The following is a 15,147-nucleotide window of genomic DNA, read 5'->3' as shown; positions in this document are numbered from 1 at the left end:
AATCGCTACAGTACGTATTTTCTGACATTCATCTCTCCTGATTCTCTATTTTATTGATCAGCATTTTAATGTGTCAAGTGAGGAATAGAGAATAAATGTCTGTCAGTCAAATCCAAAAAGATACCTGAGTGCAGTTTTTCACTGACATGCAGATAGTTTCTAGGAACAAGTGACATACGCATTTTTGAAAAGGAAATGTAAATATTGCATTAGCTCTGGATCTCCCAGCTCCTCAGCTGCAAGAAGTAACAGCAACTTATAAAGGTTAAACAGGCATGTTTAGGACCCTGAGTGAAATTAAGTCTTCAACCAACTGGATGGCATTGTAGAAAGCAAAGGTGTATCTCTGCGAATAAACTGAATGTACAGTTCAATACATACAGTTCAACACATTCATTTTTGCAGGGCTATTTGAGGTATTATAAGGCCTGGTACAAAATAATAAAAATGCAAATAGAACTATCAAATTCATCAAGCTGCTACAATAAATTCAGATGCTCTCCAGAGCTGGCAAGGTGATGTCAAGAAAGTTAAACTTGAAGAATGAGTCTTGGATTTCTAAATGAAATCAGGGAAAAAAGAAAGCAGATTTAAGAGACGAAATCAAGACTGAAACAACTGACGTTACGGCCTACATTTTGAAGACAGGTTAATAATCAGTTCTTTCTGCTTGTTTTAAAATTGTTCCACCAAGAAATTGACATTATTATATGCTTTTTATTTTTTGGTTTATTTAGCCTTCTTCAACAGTCATTGTTAGTTCAACAATATGACATATGGGGTACATTATTGCAAAATAAGGACGTAGCTATATCAGTTATGCCATCAGTACATTTGTTAATACTCTTCCTTTTATAAGGCAAAGCATAGTTTGTTAACACTGTTTCAGATTATCTATATAAGATTACTTATAGTGAGTGGTATATACTGAAGGTAGGAAATCTGCTCTCTGATATAACTGTCTTTAAACTATAATAGTCTTCTCAAAAATTACCATTCTGTAATTAAAAATAAAGCAATATTTTAGTATAATGTTAGGCAATAGTAATAATTACCCTGTCTGAGTAAATGTGCACATACACATAAACACTAGCATACTTTAAGAAGTTAAGAAACATATCAATATTCTGTGAAAATATATAAATAAAATATGACCTGGAATGAAATTACTGTTATGTACAAAAAAAGGAAAACTACAATCTTTCCCTTCCCAACCTGTTGATTCTAACAGCTTATAAACCTACATTACATCATTTGGAGTGCAAGGATTATTTCAAATTTGGAAAACAATAAAGAATAGTATGATTCAACTTCCTAAGAAAAGCAGTATGTATTAAGTTTGAAGATTAATGTTCATTCCAATGTTAAAGAGACATTCTTTTGAATTTCCTTAGAGAGGTACTTGCAGTGTCTTTTATTAAGGAAAAATGCAGCTTTAACATAGTAAAATGTTCTTTTACATTATTTGAAAATATTAGAAAATAAAAATATTGTGAAGATATAACACTATTCCTATATATATATGTTTCTTTAGTATTGTTATATAAGGGTGAAATACTTGAACTAATATCATAAATATTTTACTTTTGAGCACATGCTTTTTTCTCTCTGTCTTCATTCTCTTTGGCATTCTTTGTTTCCTGTTTCCCTATTTCCAACTTCTTTTTAGTTTTTTCTAATAGTCCTGACTTTTCTACATATCTTACTTCATTAGCTGAATGTCTTTCAATTTCATTTCACCCTCATTTCACCCTGTTTCAATAAACAGTGGTTTCTACTATGTGAACTTTCTCTTCTAACTTTTTTCTTTTAAGAAAAGTGTTTTCTTCTTGAAATATAGTTACTTCTTTAGCTTAAATACATATGTATATTATATAGTCACACACTTGAAGAATATAGATTCACAGAGTTCTATGGAAATTCAATATATTATTGATGCACTGTTCAGCAAGCTCATGGAATGACAAAAAATGAATCATATTTCATAATTAGTGTCTTACATAGCCTCTGGCGATTCTGACTTAGCCGCATTGATCAGTGTTTTATGACTGCTCCATTTCTTCTCCTGGGTAGTCTTGAGGAACTACAGAAATGGAAGTAAAGGGTACATTAGAAGCATAGAACCTGGCAGGCTGCCTTCATAGTAAATCTCGGTAACAGCGTGTATGCCCATTGTGGAGCAAGTGATGACTGCCTAGACAGTAACATGGCGTGAGTGGGGAGGGCTGGAGGTGTGTAGGAGTTTGCTTCTAGGCTCTGGTCACCCACCTGACTGAAAATGCAAGCTTGCTCACAGAGGGCTGTGAATTTAAGCAGTCTGGTCCACCTGGAGCACAGCTGGCTGCACCGGCTCCTCTGACCGCTCTGCCTCCTGGGAGGCTAGCACATGGTCTCCCGCATAGCACACCTGCTGGGCCTGTTCCAGGACCACTGAATCCTCCTCTTCATCTTCCACAATAGTCAAGTCGACGTTGCTGTCCATGGCCGAGTCACTCCCTCTCGAGGCCGCGGTCCCAGCATCCCCCTCCGGGCTCTTCCCTTCCACCAGGGCACCGGTGAGAGACGCTTCGGAAAGACCCTCTGCAAACGAGCTCTCCTCGTAGTCATTTGCCATCTCACTGCTGGGCATGTCTTCTGATTTGGTCTCATTCTCTGCCGGGCTTTCTCCCTCTCGGACTTTCTTTCGCCCAAAAGTGAGAGGAGAGACCTTGAAGGGGGAGCTTTTCCCTGAGGATATTTTCTGGTGATTGGAAGTGAGAGATTTCTTAATCTTCTCTCTCCTCTCTACAGATACGATCTTTGTCCCCAGCTTGTTCATCTTCTTCTCAATGTTCTGGCGAGAAAATGCTTTTTTGAGGCTGTCCACTTTCCGGAGACTGGATCTTTTTATTCTCTCTGCCCTGCTCTCTTCCATCTTTTCTTCTGCGCTGTCTTCCAGGGCCTCCTCATCCTGGGCCAATTCATCATCAGATGAGAGGTCCACTGTGTGCAGAGTGTCCTCCAGGGACTTGTTTTCATCGGCGTGCTCCCCCTCCTTCCTTTCCCCTGGGCTGGAAACTGGCTCTTTCACAAACACACTGGCAGGGATCTCATTTTCTTCCTGAAAAGATGGGCAGTGTAGATTTCATGTTAATAACACATGTCACAAATAGTCCTGAACTGCTGTAATTTCTGTGTTATGTGTTTTTGGCATGACAGAAACCCAATGTCTGTGGCTTGCCTTTCTAAAATATGAAGGGTTTATTCTAAACTGATCAAGTCATTCCGCCTCAGGCTGGGTAAGGCCAAGGGCTGCCTGTTGGGAATATTACGAGGGCATCTGGCAAGGGCTCTATCAGTGACAGGCAGGGAGGGAAGTGGGCTGTGGTTCAGATAGACCAGGAAGCTGCCTAGATAAAGGAGCTAAAGTAAGTTACTGCAAACTCAGAAGGGCCTCTCTCTCCTACCCTTAGGCTCTATTCCTGCCAAAACCCACTGCAAAAGAGCCTGGAGGTCAAATTAGAAGATAAAAGTGAGGACTTCCCAGTTCTCGCCCCTGCCCCCATCTTTTCCTCAAATGTTACTGCTGCTGCTGCTAAGTCTCATCAGTCGTGTCCGACTCTGTGAGACCCCATAGACGGCAGCCCACCAGGCTCCCTTGTCCCTGGGATTCTCCAGGCAAGAATACTGGAGTGGGTTGCCATTTCCTTCTCCAGTGCAGGAAAGTGAAAAGTGAAAGTGAAGTCTCTCAGTCATGTCCGACTCTTCGCGACCCCATGGACTGTATCCCACCAGGCTCCTCCGTCCATGGGATTCTTCAGGCAAGAGTACTGGAGTGGGGTGCCATTGCCTTCTCCTCAAATGTTAGACACCAACATTTGTTAGACACCAGGTTCCCTCCCCATGTAGAAGTCAAAAGAAAAGGTATAGTCAACCTTCCTATCTGTTTTTTTTTTTTAATTTAAATTTTATTTTTTAAATTTTAATTTTTTAAAATTTAAAATTTAAAGTTTTTAAAATTTAAAAATGCACACTAATTTTTCTAATGGGGCTTCCCAGGTGGCACTAGAGGTAAAGAATCAGCTTGCCAGTGCAGGAGAAATAAGAGATGTGGGTTCGATCCCTGGGTCGGGAAGGTCCCCTGGAGGAGGGCAAGGCAACCCACTCCAGTATTCTTGCCTGGAGAATCCCACAGACAGAGGAGGCTGGCGGGCTACAGTCCATAGGGTTGCAAGGTCAGACACAACTGAAGCGACTAAGCATGCATAATTTTTCTAATGACATAAATTTGGAGTCAAGGAAGGAAGGTCCAGCCTTACTGGGGACCCAACTCATGAAGCCCTGTGGTTTAGAACGTCCTTTGTGAGCATTATAAGGAGAGGTGATATACTATGTCCAATTTCTGGAGTCATCGGGGGGACACATGCTGCCAGGCATAGCTTATCAAGCCTATCTGTTAAGTAGGACTTGCTTGGGCAAGAATACTTCAGCCCCCACCTACAGTGAGCAGAGAAACTCAGGAATCTGTCCCCCTCCCCTTATTCCCAGCACACCCCTTTCTCCAGCTTCTAGGTGTATAAGGCTCTGCCTCTTGCTAGGCCGCAGGGAGCAGAGCCTGAAAACTTGCTCCAAAGTGCAAGGGAGGTGGCTTTCCAGCATTGCAAAGCAAAGAGATTTGAATTCAAACAGCCTTGGGTCACACAACAGAGGAATCCCTTGATTTTTTTATAGTTGTCTTTAAATATAGGACAATGAGAGCCAGCCAGTAAGGTGCCTTCACATTTTCACTGGGAGAAATGGCCCTGGGCAGAGCTTGTGGCAGGAGGCCTGAGTCTCAATCCCTGCGGCACTGTACAGTGGCTGGGAGGCCTTCAGCAAATAACTTAATCTCCTTGGGTCTCAGTTTCTTCCAAATGTGAGCAAGAGGATTTGACCTAGATTAGCAGCTTTCAGACCACATCCCCAAGTGTGTGAGGGGTTCTGCAAGAATGCTGAGGTGGGCCAGGCTCTGGAGCCCACTGCCAGCCGGGTTTGCAAGCTGAGTCTCAGTGTTACCTGATTGTATTGTGGACTGTCCAGTACAGTTTCAGTTTGAAAAATAACTGGTTTAGTGAATTTATAAGTCCATGTGGGAGCTAAACTTCTTGCAAAGTTTATGTTAATGGTAAGAATTTTCCTTCCCATTTGGCAATTTTGATTGACTGAAAAGTCAATAAAACTGGGGTTATGATCACAAATATGTTCTACGGGTGTATACCTTTAACTTCTCCCTACAAAGATTAAGTGAACTATGTTTTAATCTAGAGAAAATTAAAAATCCCTCTCTTTATTAATCACCACGTAGTATAATTTCAGTACTCTCTGAAAAGATACAGCCCCATGTCTCCCCCTTACACACACATACTCATAACAGAGTCCTTTCCCGGCATTGCTTAGAAACAAAGTTTTGGGTAGAGCAGAAAGCGGGGCATCTGGTTGAAGAGACTCCTTGGTTGAATGAAGAAATCACAAACTCTGTTCCCCAGAGCTTTCTCCACACTCTCCCATTTTGAATATTACAGAATGTGTCAGAAACAGTATAAAAAAGTGAAAAACTGAAAGGTGCCCGGGATTCCCATGAGTCATTTATAACATGGACCTTTACAGAGAGCAACTCTGCCATGTTACAAGTCTCGACTGGTCTCTTTCTCGTTGCTGTGTATTCCCTGAGAGGGTGGGAACTTCTGTCTCTCGTTCACTGTCATGCCTCAGTGATTAGGATAGTGCCTGACAGCTAGCACATATCTGGTGAATGAGTGTGTGTTGGGTGAGGAGGCTTCCTAAGAGAGCACTGGGGATGGGTGGAGTGGCGCGTGCCCCTCTGTCGGACACTGTGAAAGAATGGACTTAGCTCTGTGCCTGGAAGGACATCTGCTGACTGCTGCTGCCGCTGGGAAAAAAGAAGAACCAGGCCTATGGGGTATGATGGTTTTCATTTTAAGAGAGGATTTTATTCTCAGTGGATGAGTGGCAGACTGCGGAAATAGCTAGGGCTCTGATACTTAGTCCAGAAGCAAAATTACTTCTGGGATTTGACAAGAGGGTTGGGAAGGTTTGACAGGAGTTACTTGCAGGAAAGGAAGAAACCAAAAGCTCAGTGAAATGTTATTAAAAGTCCTCAGTGAAGAAGGCAGAAAGTCAGGTGGAAAACTGTAAAAATAAGCCTTGGTTACTAGATAAGAAGTACATTTTGTGTAGTATAATCTCAGGGTAATCAAAAGATTTCTCTGATAACTTCCCTTTTTTCAACCTCCATAAAAGATGGACAAATTAATTGTATTTCTAAAAGACTTAAATTAATAATATTTCATTTTTAATACAGTACAAATTTTACAGTCAAAAAAGCACAGTTAACTGTTGAGTCTTAGACTTTTGTCTCACTTATCACATGTCCTTTGAGGACAGGTTTGGGAAAAGTCCATTATCAGGTGAATCAGAAGTCATCTGTTGGTAGATCACACTGCATGCATGAAGGTAGTTGAGGGAGGGTGGGAAACTCAGTTGAATTCTTTCATACAATGCTGGGGAAACTTATACAAGAACTCTTTGATGCTAACCATGAAAGTAAACCTAGCAGATACAGACATAATCCAGAATGAGTTGGATGTGTCTTTGTGCAACTGGAAACAAGTGAGGTATGTCTTCTTGGCCAACTGCTATGCTTCTGCGGTCATCTTAATTACGCAAGTGGGATTTTGTGTTATGTCTACTGGACAGTGTTTATTTTATGACTTCTTATAGTTCTGTTCTGAAGGTCAGTCCTTTCCTTTCACACAGGAATTTGTGAACATCTAAGTACATTAGGTCTTACACTTCCATAATGTTTGTTTAGAAGCCGAAGAATGCTAATACTCTTCAAAATCTCTATTCTTTAATAAAATATATAGATGCATTTGACTATCAAGTAACAGTTAGAGTGGTGGAAATTCAACTTGAACTGCAGACAGTGGCTCCTCTGTAACTGCACTGTTCCCCAGGTGTCCAGTCTTACCTGCTGACCTGTCCTTGTTTAGTCCCTAACATACATACCTCATGGAAACACTTGATGTTTTATTTTTACCTGCCTGTGGGTGACGTGATACTTCTGCCTTCAGCCTCCTGCTGTAATGTTTTAAATCTATTTTCTCTTATATATTCTAAGATTGATGGCTCTTTCAAGGGAGAGGATCAAATATCATCCTCAATTCTGTCACTGTTTAACTATGCTAGTTACCTATATATTCACTTTGGGTTTGTAACTTCTTAATATGGCATTAAGAATCCCTTATGGGTTGCGTAGCTTCCATGGGTAGTTCTTCCCAGTAGAGGCCCCCAGCAGCAGTTGACTGTTTGCCCTGCAGATTTATTTGCAAAAAGGTATGTAGCCCCACTGATGCAGCTGCTCCTGGTTCTGACCTTTTATAGGAGCCTTGCTAAAGTGAAAAGTGTTAGTCATTCAGTTGTGTTCGAATCTTTGTGACCCCATGGACTGTAGCCCATCAGGGTTCCTCTGTCCATGGAATTCTCCAGACAGGCACGCTGGAGTGGGCCATCATTCAGCACACTTCTAACATATATTTATATTAATATTATTTGAATATGTTTTCATGCTTATACCATGAAAGAGAAAAGGACTGAAAAGAACTCTTGAGAAGCGGTATTTTTCCTTGAAGTTTCTCTTGTTTGCTGTTCATATTGATTCTTGTGGACTAATAGTCTCCATCTTGTATGTAGATATCAACATAGAGAAACTGGAAAACATGCTGGGCATTTCTTGGGTTGATGCTCATGGAAACAAAGCCTCTTTGTCCATAAAAAATAGATACACACACAACGTTAAAGGAGAAGAAGATTCTATGACTAGCATTAGAAAAGGAAGCCTACAGTAAGTCATTTAAAAGCTTGAATAGGCAGTTTGCTCTCCTGTCACTAACTTATCATTCTCATTGTTAGGAAACAATAACAAAGGCGGTTACATTCCCACAGGGATGTGGTGGCATCCTGGAGGGATATGAGGACCATAAATTTGTGTCCATGGAATGTTTCATCCAATAATTTCTAAATACTAGTTATTAAAATGGAACTATGCCCACCTGACATTCTGATTTATAGGTCTCGTTTACACATTGATGGTTTTCTCCAATTTGTGTTTCTGGAGGTATAGATTGCCAAGTGGATAAAGCCATTGATTAGAACTGCACCCCTAAGGCAGGTGTCAGTGGAATCAGCAAGTCATAAGAATAAAATGCATTAGTTATCATCCCTGAGCAGTCTTTCACATTCTCGAGGATTTAAAAGTTTCATTATTTTTCAGTGTTATCAAGGGTTCAATTCTTTTTTAAGATCACACTGGTAAGGTGTTCTTTGTTGTACACAAAAACCCACAAAACAAAAAACAAACTACACTGAATTACTTAAAAGCTCTTGTAGAAAACCCAGTAAACATGAACTTTGCCATAGTGAGATTATAGTGTTTGTTTTCACTCATTTCATAATTCAACTACAATTTATATTATTAATCAAATGAAACCTTGCCAGTCACTTTGCTTCTGAGGGCCTCTGCTCCTTTGATATAAAATGAGGTTAAACTAAATGATTATTGAGGTGCTGGTGGCTCAGACAGTAAAGCGTCTGCCCACAATGTGGAAGACCTGGGTTCGACTCCTGGGTCAGGAAAATCCCCTGAAGAAGGAAATGGCAACCCACTGCAGTACTCTTGCCTAGAAAATTCCATGGATGGAGGAGTCTGGTGGGCTACAGTCCATAGGGTTGCAAAGAGTTGAACATGACTCAGTGACTTCACTTTCTAGCTCAAAAATACTTGGTTCTGTGATATTAACTTAAATCTCGCAAAAACTTGTTAACAGATTGCAAAGTGATCTCACAGGTACAAATGCAAAACATTTTTTTTTTTTTCCATTCAAGAATCAAAACTAAAAAAAAAAAAAAAAAAAGAATCAAAACTGTAGGACCTGAGTTGCACTGGAGAACATTCATCATTTGTTCGAACAGATACAGATTACAAAACAGCAGAGGGGGCAACATTTACGTGGAAGCCTTGCATCTGGGAATCTAGACTTTTAATATATGAGAGAAGTAATGATTTTTTTGAAGAAATACTGACAATAATCAGTTACTTGTTTAAAATGCCTGAAACAATGCTGACATTCAGTAAGTGTAAATTATAACATAAAAATTAGTATTTTGTTTATCTCCTCAACTAAAGGTCACTGGATGATTAGCATATCAAAACCAAAATCCCCTTATTGGAATATTAATCAATGTGATATAAATATCGTGAGTTGTCATATAAATGTGGCTTTGATTACCTATATGCCCATTTCTTATAAGTCTGTACTAAATTAATGGTTTTCAGAACAGTGGCTTTGGATGAAGTATAGTCTATAAAAGAATCAATTAAAATAGTCTGAAGATGTTATATTTTTAGCACCTTTCTAAAATTCTGTTCTTATCAAAGGAACCCAAATGATGAATATTTGAACACATTTATAGGCTTGGTTCTCCATGAATATAGTCATGGTAAATATCTAACTTCTACTCTTTTCACCCAACTTCACAATTTTTTGTGGATGAAAGTGTAAACTGTTCATGAGTACTCTCATTTTGTTCCCTGGATTTGAAATCATTCCCAGACTGCTTTTTCAAATAATCATTACTAGAACTTTAAGAGCCTTAAGTGGGTATCACACCCTCAGGGCCAGTTACTGTGAAATTCTAGTCTCTTCAATCAACAGAGAAAATTTCCTCTTAACTGTAAATTCACTGATTTTCTGTACAGATTTTATTTTTAGTAAAAGATACCTATGCACTTACAAGCAAAGTATTAGTCTTATTAGTCTTTAGCATTTGCTTTATGATCAGCAACCCCAGTGAGTCTTATTTCATTTATACCGGCTTCTGTCACAGTATTTTGAATTCAAACATAGATCTTAAGCTATTATTTTTAAAAAATATAAAAAGGGAAGCTGCTAAATTTAACAGGGATTTTACAGTTTATTGCTCAAAAGGAGATGAATTTTCTGCAGTTTTAGATTCTACTGGTTATAATTTGAAGTAATTGCTAATGCATGAGAGGTTTAACTGCTACAACAATGTTATAAGTTCAGCACAGACTTAAATGGCACTTTAAATAGGACAAATTTCAGAATTTAAAAAAAATGCTAATATATAAGTATTTAGTAGATCAACAAACCAACCAACCAAAAGGCACCAGCAGATTTTAGACAACGCAACAGGACTTCACAAACTGGAAGCATAATCTTCTAAACACTACAGGGCTGAATGTGTTCTTGTCAGATGACAGACTTTCTTCCCTCACTCTTACTTTTACATTAATTTTTTTGTCTGAAACCGGAAAGTCTAGCAGAGGGGTCAAGTAGACCAAAAGTGACAAACAGCTTCAAGACCTGAAGGGGCGCCTGGTGCAGTCTCTGCCCTCCTCACTCTTCAGGTCTAGAAAGGGTCCACCCTGTGCCCCAGCACAGTGAAGACTACGCAGCCACGAGAAGTGGGTATTTAGAGCAGGCCCTCTGGGCAGAGGTCTGTGCTCTTAAAGGATTTTGCTTTCTTTTGCTCTGGTGGTAACTGATTTCACCAAGCAGTTGTTATACAATGTATGGCAAGGAGTGGGGATGAGTGAATGAATGTGTGTGTGTAGCTTTTAATAAATAGCACATAAAAAAGCAAAAGCATAGCTGTTTGCAGATCCTAGGTAGGGTGGGATCAGTTTTTTTACTAAAAAGCCATATTTCTAACCAGCACAGGTAGAGCTGCCTCTCCATGCAGGTCCACCCAGGAAGAGCTTCTATTCTTTGAGCTCTTATACCATGACAGTCACTAGTCATTTTGAATATGTTAATCCACTTATTTCTCACCCTATGAGAGAGAGATGTGGGAAGAAGCATTAATATTTAAGAGCACATGCTTTGGAATCAAATAAATATGAGGTTAAATTCCAGCTTGACCACTGCTTACTAAATAACTTCAGACAAAATGTAAGCATCTCTGAATCTCAGCATCCTCATCTGTAAATTGGGGCAACTGAGATAAACAACAGAAAGATGCTTAGCAGATTCTGCAGGGCTTATTAAGAGCTCAAAATACTTTTGCTCTTATTAATATATTCAAATATTAATAAGATGTACAGATGAGGAAACAGAAGCTTGGAAAAGCTAGAAAATGTGCACAAGAGCACATAATTGACTAGCAGTGAAACTAGGATTTGAAACAGTGTCTGTATGACAAAACGTATCTTTTTTCAACCCCTATACTGGACCATTCTATAACACAATTTATTATTATATCCATTGGCATAATGAGTATAGTAATATAAGAACTGTAATGGATATAATAATTTACTACTCTAAAACCCCCTACTTTAAAAGTAGTCCAGAAAGAGGAAGTTTCCCACTGAAGGACTTCACTTGTATTTGTTTTTTCAAAATGGTCAGTTTGCAGTTAGCGTCCTGACAGTTAATATTTCTGATATACTTTAGGCTAATAAAAGATCTTACATGACTTAAAAAAGGTCCAGTTCCTTGCCTCTAATCATTTATCTCCTAAACTGTTCTTTGAAAAATGTCCTTGGGGGCTGTTTGCTAAGAGGCTCTGAATGGAGCTGAACACACTGCTTTGGATTCTTGTAGCCTCTACCGTAGTCTTGAGCCCATTTCACCTTATCCTCACTATATGGAGAATTCCTATCATTTCTGGCTGTAATTTCACACCTGTCAATCCACTGTGACAAAAAGACCACAGCAGGGCTTCACCAGCAGGACATGTCTTTAAGTTTCCAACAGTTTTTTTTTTTCTCTTTTTTCCAGACGTTATATTTACAGTTCCCTTGAAATTTTTAGTTACTTATCTTCCCCCATCCCTCCCTCCAGCACCCACAGAACATCCGTGGCAAAACAAAACAAAAACTGATGCTAGCATAATTGTGATTTCCTCTACTAGATAAATAATTTCTTGTTTTTCCTCCTTCACTGAGGGATAGGACAAGAGATAATCTCTCTGATTCATACTGGAAGGAGGGAAATTTCCTTTGATGACTCAGATTTAAACAGGTCTGTACATGTTTGGTTTTGTTTGGAGATCAGTATTTAATTTAGAAATGCCTTGAGAGTTGAGATTTATAATATCTTTTAGGCTAATAATACAGGGATCTTGTATGACTTGAGAAAGGCGCAGTTACCATATCTCTCTTCAGTTCATCTGGTGCATGAAAAGCTATTTCATTTGCATTAAAAGCTAAAAAATTTCCAGGGTGCAAAAGCCTGCAAGGTATAGGAGGACATCAGCTGCCTGAAGCTTTATAACATCAAGTGTAGTTTGGGGAGGACAAAAAAGCAGCGAGATGAGTCTTTCCTTTTATGGAGGAAGGGGGCTTAGGTTCTGACTTGGCAGAGCAGATTCATTTAGAAAAAGAAGGCTCCCTCGGTTTAAATTCCAGTTTCTAAATCTCTTTGGGGAGATGAAGGCTCTTCTTGTGTGCCTTTCACAATCAAACAGTTGGTTATAGCCTCTCCCCTCCATGGCTTTGAAATCCTCTCCTATTCACATGGTCACAAGCAGACAGCCCTGGGGCAGGGATGGCAGTTGCTTCCTGGGCTCCACACTGGCTGGGTTCCACTGGGCGGAAGGGCTTCCAGCATTAGGCAGGGCTGCCCTTGGATTGACAAATGCCCACTACTTAGGGGAACAACAGCCCCAGGCAACCTCCCTGTCCCCGAATAGCCTTTTGCTACATTAATTGCATCATTGAGGCATTAAAAAAATTAAGTGGCCTTTTTATTCCAAGGCAACCATTTGAAGAAGAAAATATTCTGGACTAGTCTTTGTAACTATTGTACTTTACAGTTATGGTCTCTCTGAATAATGAGAAGCGTATCTAGCGAGTGTGTAGAGTTATGCTTTATAGTTTTAGTGCATCATTTGCTAGAAAAGAGTGCAACAAGATTACTTTGGCCAAAAGTCTTAATAGAAAGAGGCTAGTTCATTTCTAATGGAATCAGTCATCAATACTTAGTTCCCCAAACACTGGTGACCTTTGGACAAAGGGACGCTTTAAAAAGTTATGAATTTGCTCGGGCCTGGTGCACTGGGAAGACCCAGAGGAATCGGGTGGAGAGGGAGGTGGGAGGGGGTATCGGGATGGGGAATACATGTAACTCCATGGCTGATTCGTGTCAATGTATGACAAAACCCACTAAAATGTTGTGAAGTAATGAGCCTCCAACTAATAAAAATAAAAAAATTAAAAAAAAAAGTTATGAATTTGACTTGTTGCTTAAAAAGCAAAACTCACATAGTTCCCTCATTTCCACAAAGAGTTAATAAATAGCCGCTGAATTAACTTGCCCTGTCCAACTAACAGCTGCAGTCAGAGCCCCACGTTCACAATGCAGAGACAAATGAACTTGACTAGGTTGCCTGCACCTAGTCACCTTCCCAACCTGTACGGAGTGCATCCACCTGCTCTTGACAAGTGACTCCACCCTGCTAATTCCTGAGGCACTGCTTGGGTTTAGGCTGCAGTTATCCGGGAAATTCCCACCCAGTGTGCAGATTCCACAGGCGCCTGCAGAAGGCAGCGAGGACAATGCCTTGTGTGTGTGTGTGTGTGATCTCTGACAGGCAGGACAGCTATACAAATGGCTGGGACTGAGATCCTGGCTGCCGAGGAGGCCCAGCTGGGTGGGAGGAGAGCAGGGGCACTGACCTGGAAGATGAGCACTTTGAAGTGGTTGCGCCGGAGGAGCTGGGCGTGGTTGTCCTCCAGCCGCTTCACCTGCGCGCTCTGCCTCTCCATGCGCTCCTTGACGGCGCGCGTGTGCGCGCTAACCTTGCGCGACTTCTCCAGCAGCTTGCTCACCGTGTTGCTGGTGGAGGCCTGGTACTTGGAGAGCTTGGTGAGGTCGTTCTGGATACCCTTCACCGAGCCCTCCAGGCTGATCTGCCGCTGCTCCATCTTATGCTGGTTCTCCTGCACGGCGTCGAGCATGTTCACCAGCTTGTCCAGGAGCGTGAGCACCGTGACAGCGTTCACCTGCGAGTTGTCCCGGATGGCTTCCTCCGTGCTCCCCAGATGCAGGCTGGGGCTCGGCGTGGAGGACGGCACCGGACTGGAGCTGGCCGGCTTCTCCGGCCGCACGTTGGGAACTGGGTGCTGGAACTTTTCGGCTTGTACGGCGTCCTCCCCCATGGCTGCTGCACGGGTGGGAGCTTGCCTCTGGCCCCGGCGAGAAGGACGGTGGTTAGGGGGTGCCGAGCCTCGCCCTCTGGTTGGAGCTCAGAGCACCGCTCTCTAAGACTGGCAGAGGTTCAGACAGTCAACAACTGGCTACACTGATCAGGGGAACCGCATTCCAGCTGCTCTTAAAAGCCCTACTCCACCCTGTGGGAGGCGAAGGATACAGAACTGAGAACCACTCAGGGTTCAGAGGCATGTACACGGCTTCCTAAGCGCGTTCTCCTTGGCACAGGGCCCTTTCCTGAAGGTTTACCTTTTCTTTCCTGTGCCTCTTCCCTTTTAAGAATAAGTTCAATGTCATATTTCACTCCTGACTTCATCTAGAGGCGGAGAAAAACATGCTAATTTGGCCCAGCGCCACAGGCTCCAATTGGCTAAAGCTAGTAAACTTTTCTCTGGCAGCTATGCAACGTATGCTACAGAGTGCCTGGTTTGTTTTTTTTTTTTTTTCTTCCTGGATACAAGTTATTGTAATGGAAAGTATTGTTTGCCTTTGCCCTAGAACAGACTGATGCGCTTCAGAATGCCTGGTGTCCACTGAAAGAGGCCAAATTTAAAGGGTACTTGTAGTCAAGCCAGTAGTGTTAGTTTTTAATTTTCAAAGGGATAGAAGTAACTGATAATGACAAGAACAGCCCAGTTCTCACTCTTGCAATTGGAGATGCAAGATAAAATGAAAGAGACCGAAATTCAGGGATGTTAAAACATCCAATCCTGTTATGGATGGTTATCATGTAATACAGAGGGGAACTTTTTGAATAATCACTTTAAACAGTTTCTTATGAGAAGTAAAATTGAAACAGGAAAGGCCCAATAAAAAAGGTGTGGTCTATTTAAGAACCTACCATGCTGATTTATTGTAACTAATTTTGAATCAG

General features: G+C 41.0%; 1 protein-coding gene across 2 annotated transcripts; it reads right to left on the bottom strand.

Moving 5' to 3' along the window:
- Positions 1-711: 711 nt before the first annotated feature.
- CAVIN2 (caveolae associated protein 2) lies at positions 712-14,556 on the bottom strand. 2 transcript variants are annotated; one of them, XM_043445504.1, is made up of 3 exons: positions 13,739-14,556; positions 2,269-3,100; positions 712-2,083 (listed from the first exon to the last, which is right to left on the bottom strand). In XM_043445504.1, the coding sequence occupies exons 1-2, from the start codon at positions 14,219-14,221 to the stop codon at positions 2,309-2,311; spliced, it is 1,275 nt and encodes a 424-aa protein (XP_043301439.1). In that variant the 5' UTR covers positions 14,222-14,556; the 3' UTR covers positions 712-2,083; positions 2,269-2,308. The 2 variants fall into 2 exon arrangements, with proteins under 2 accessions (XP_043301439.1, XP_043301438.1); XM_043445503.1 differs by having other exon boundaries at positions 712-3,100.
- Positions 14,557-15,147: the final 591 nt, after the last annotated feature.

Source organism: Cervus canadensis, chromosome 24 (genome assembly GCF_019320065.1).
Source record: "Cervus canadensis isolate Bull #8, Minnesota chromosome 24, ASM1932006v1, whole genome shotgun sequence".
Classification (NCBI taxonomy): domain Eukaryota; kingdom Metazoa; phylum Chordata; class Mammalia; order Artiodactyla; family Cervidae; genus Cervus; species Cervus canadensis.
Note: the sequence above shows the minus strand (reverse complement) of the source record. Positions and strands in the feature narration are given on the sequence as shown.

Excerpts from the sequence above, each read along its gene's own strand:
- CAVIN2 (XM_043445503.1), bottom strand. The coding sequence starts at position 14,221 with ATGGGGGAGGACGCCGTACAAGCCGAAAAGTTCCAGCACCCAGTTCCC. Across the intron at positions 3,101-13,738 it reads TCAAAGTGCTCATCTTCCAG|GAAGAAAATGAGATCCCTGC; the intron begins GTCAGTGCCCCT and ends CCATCTTTTCAG.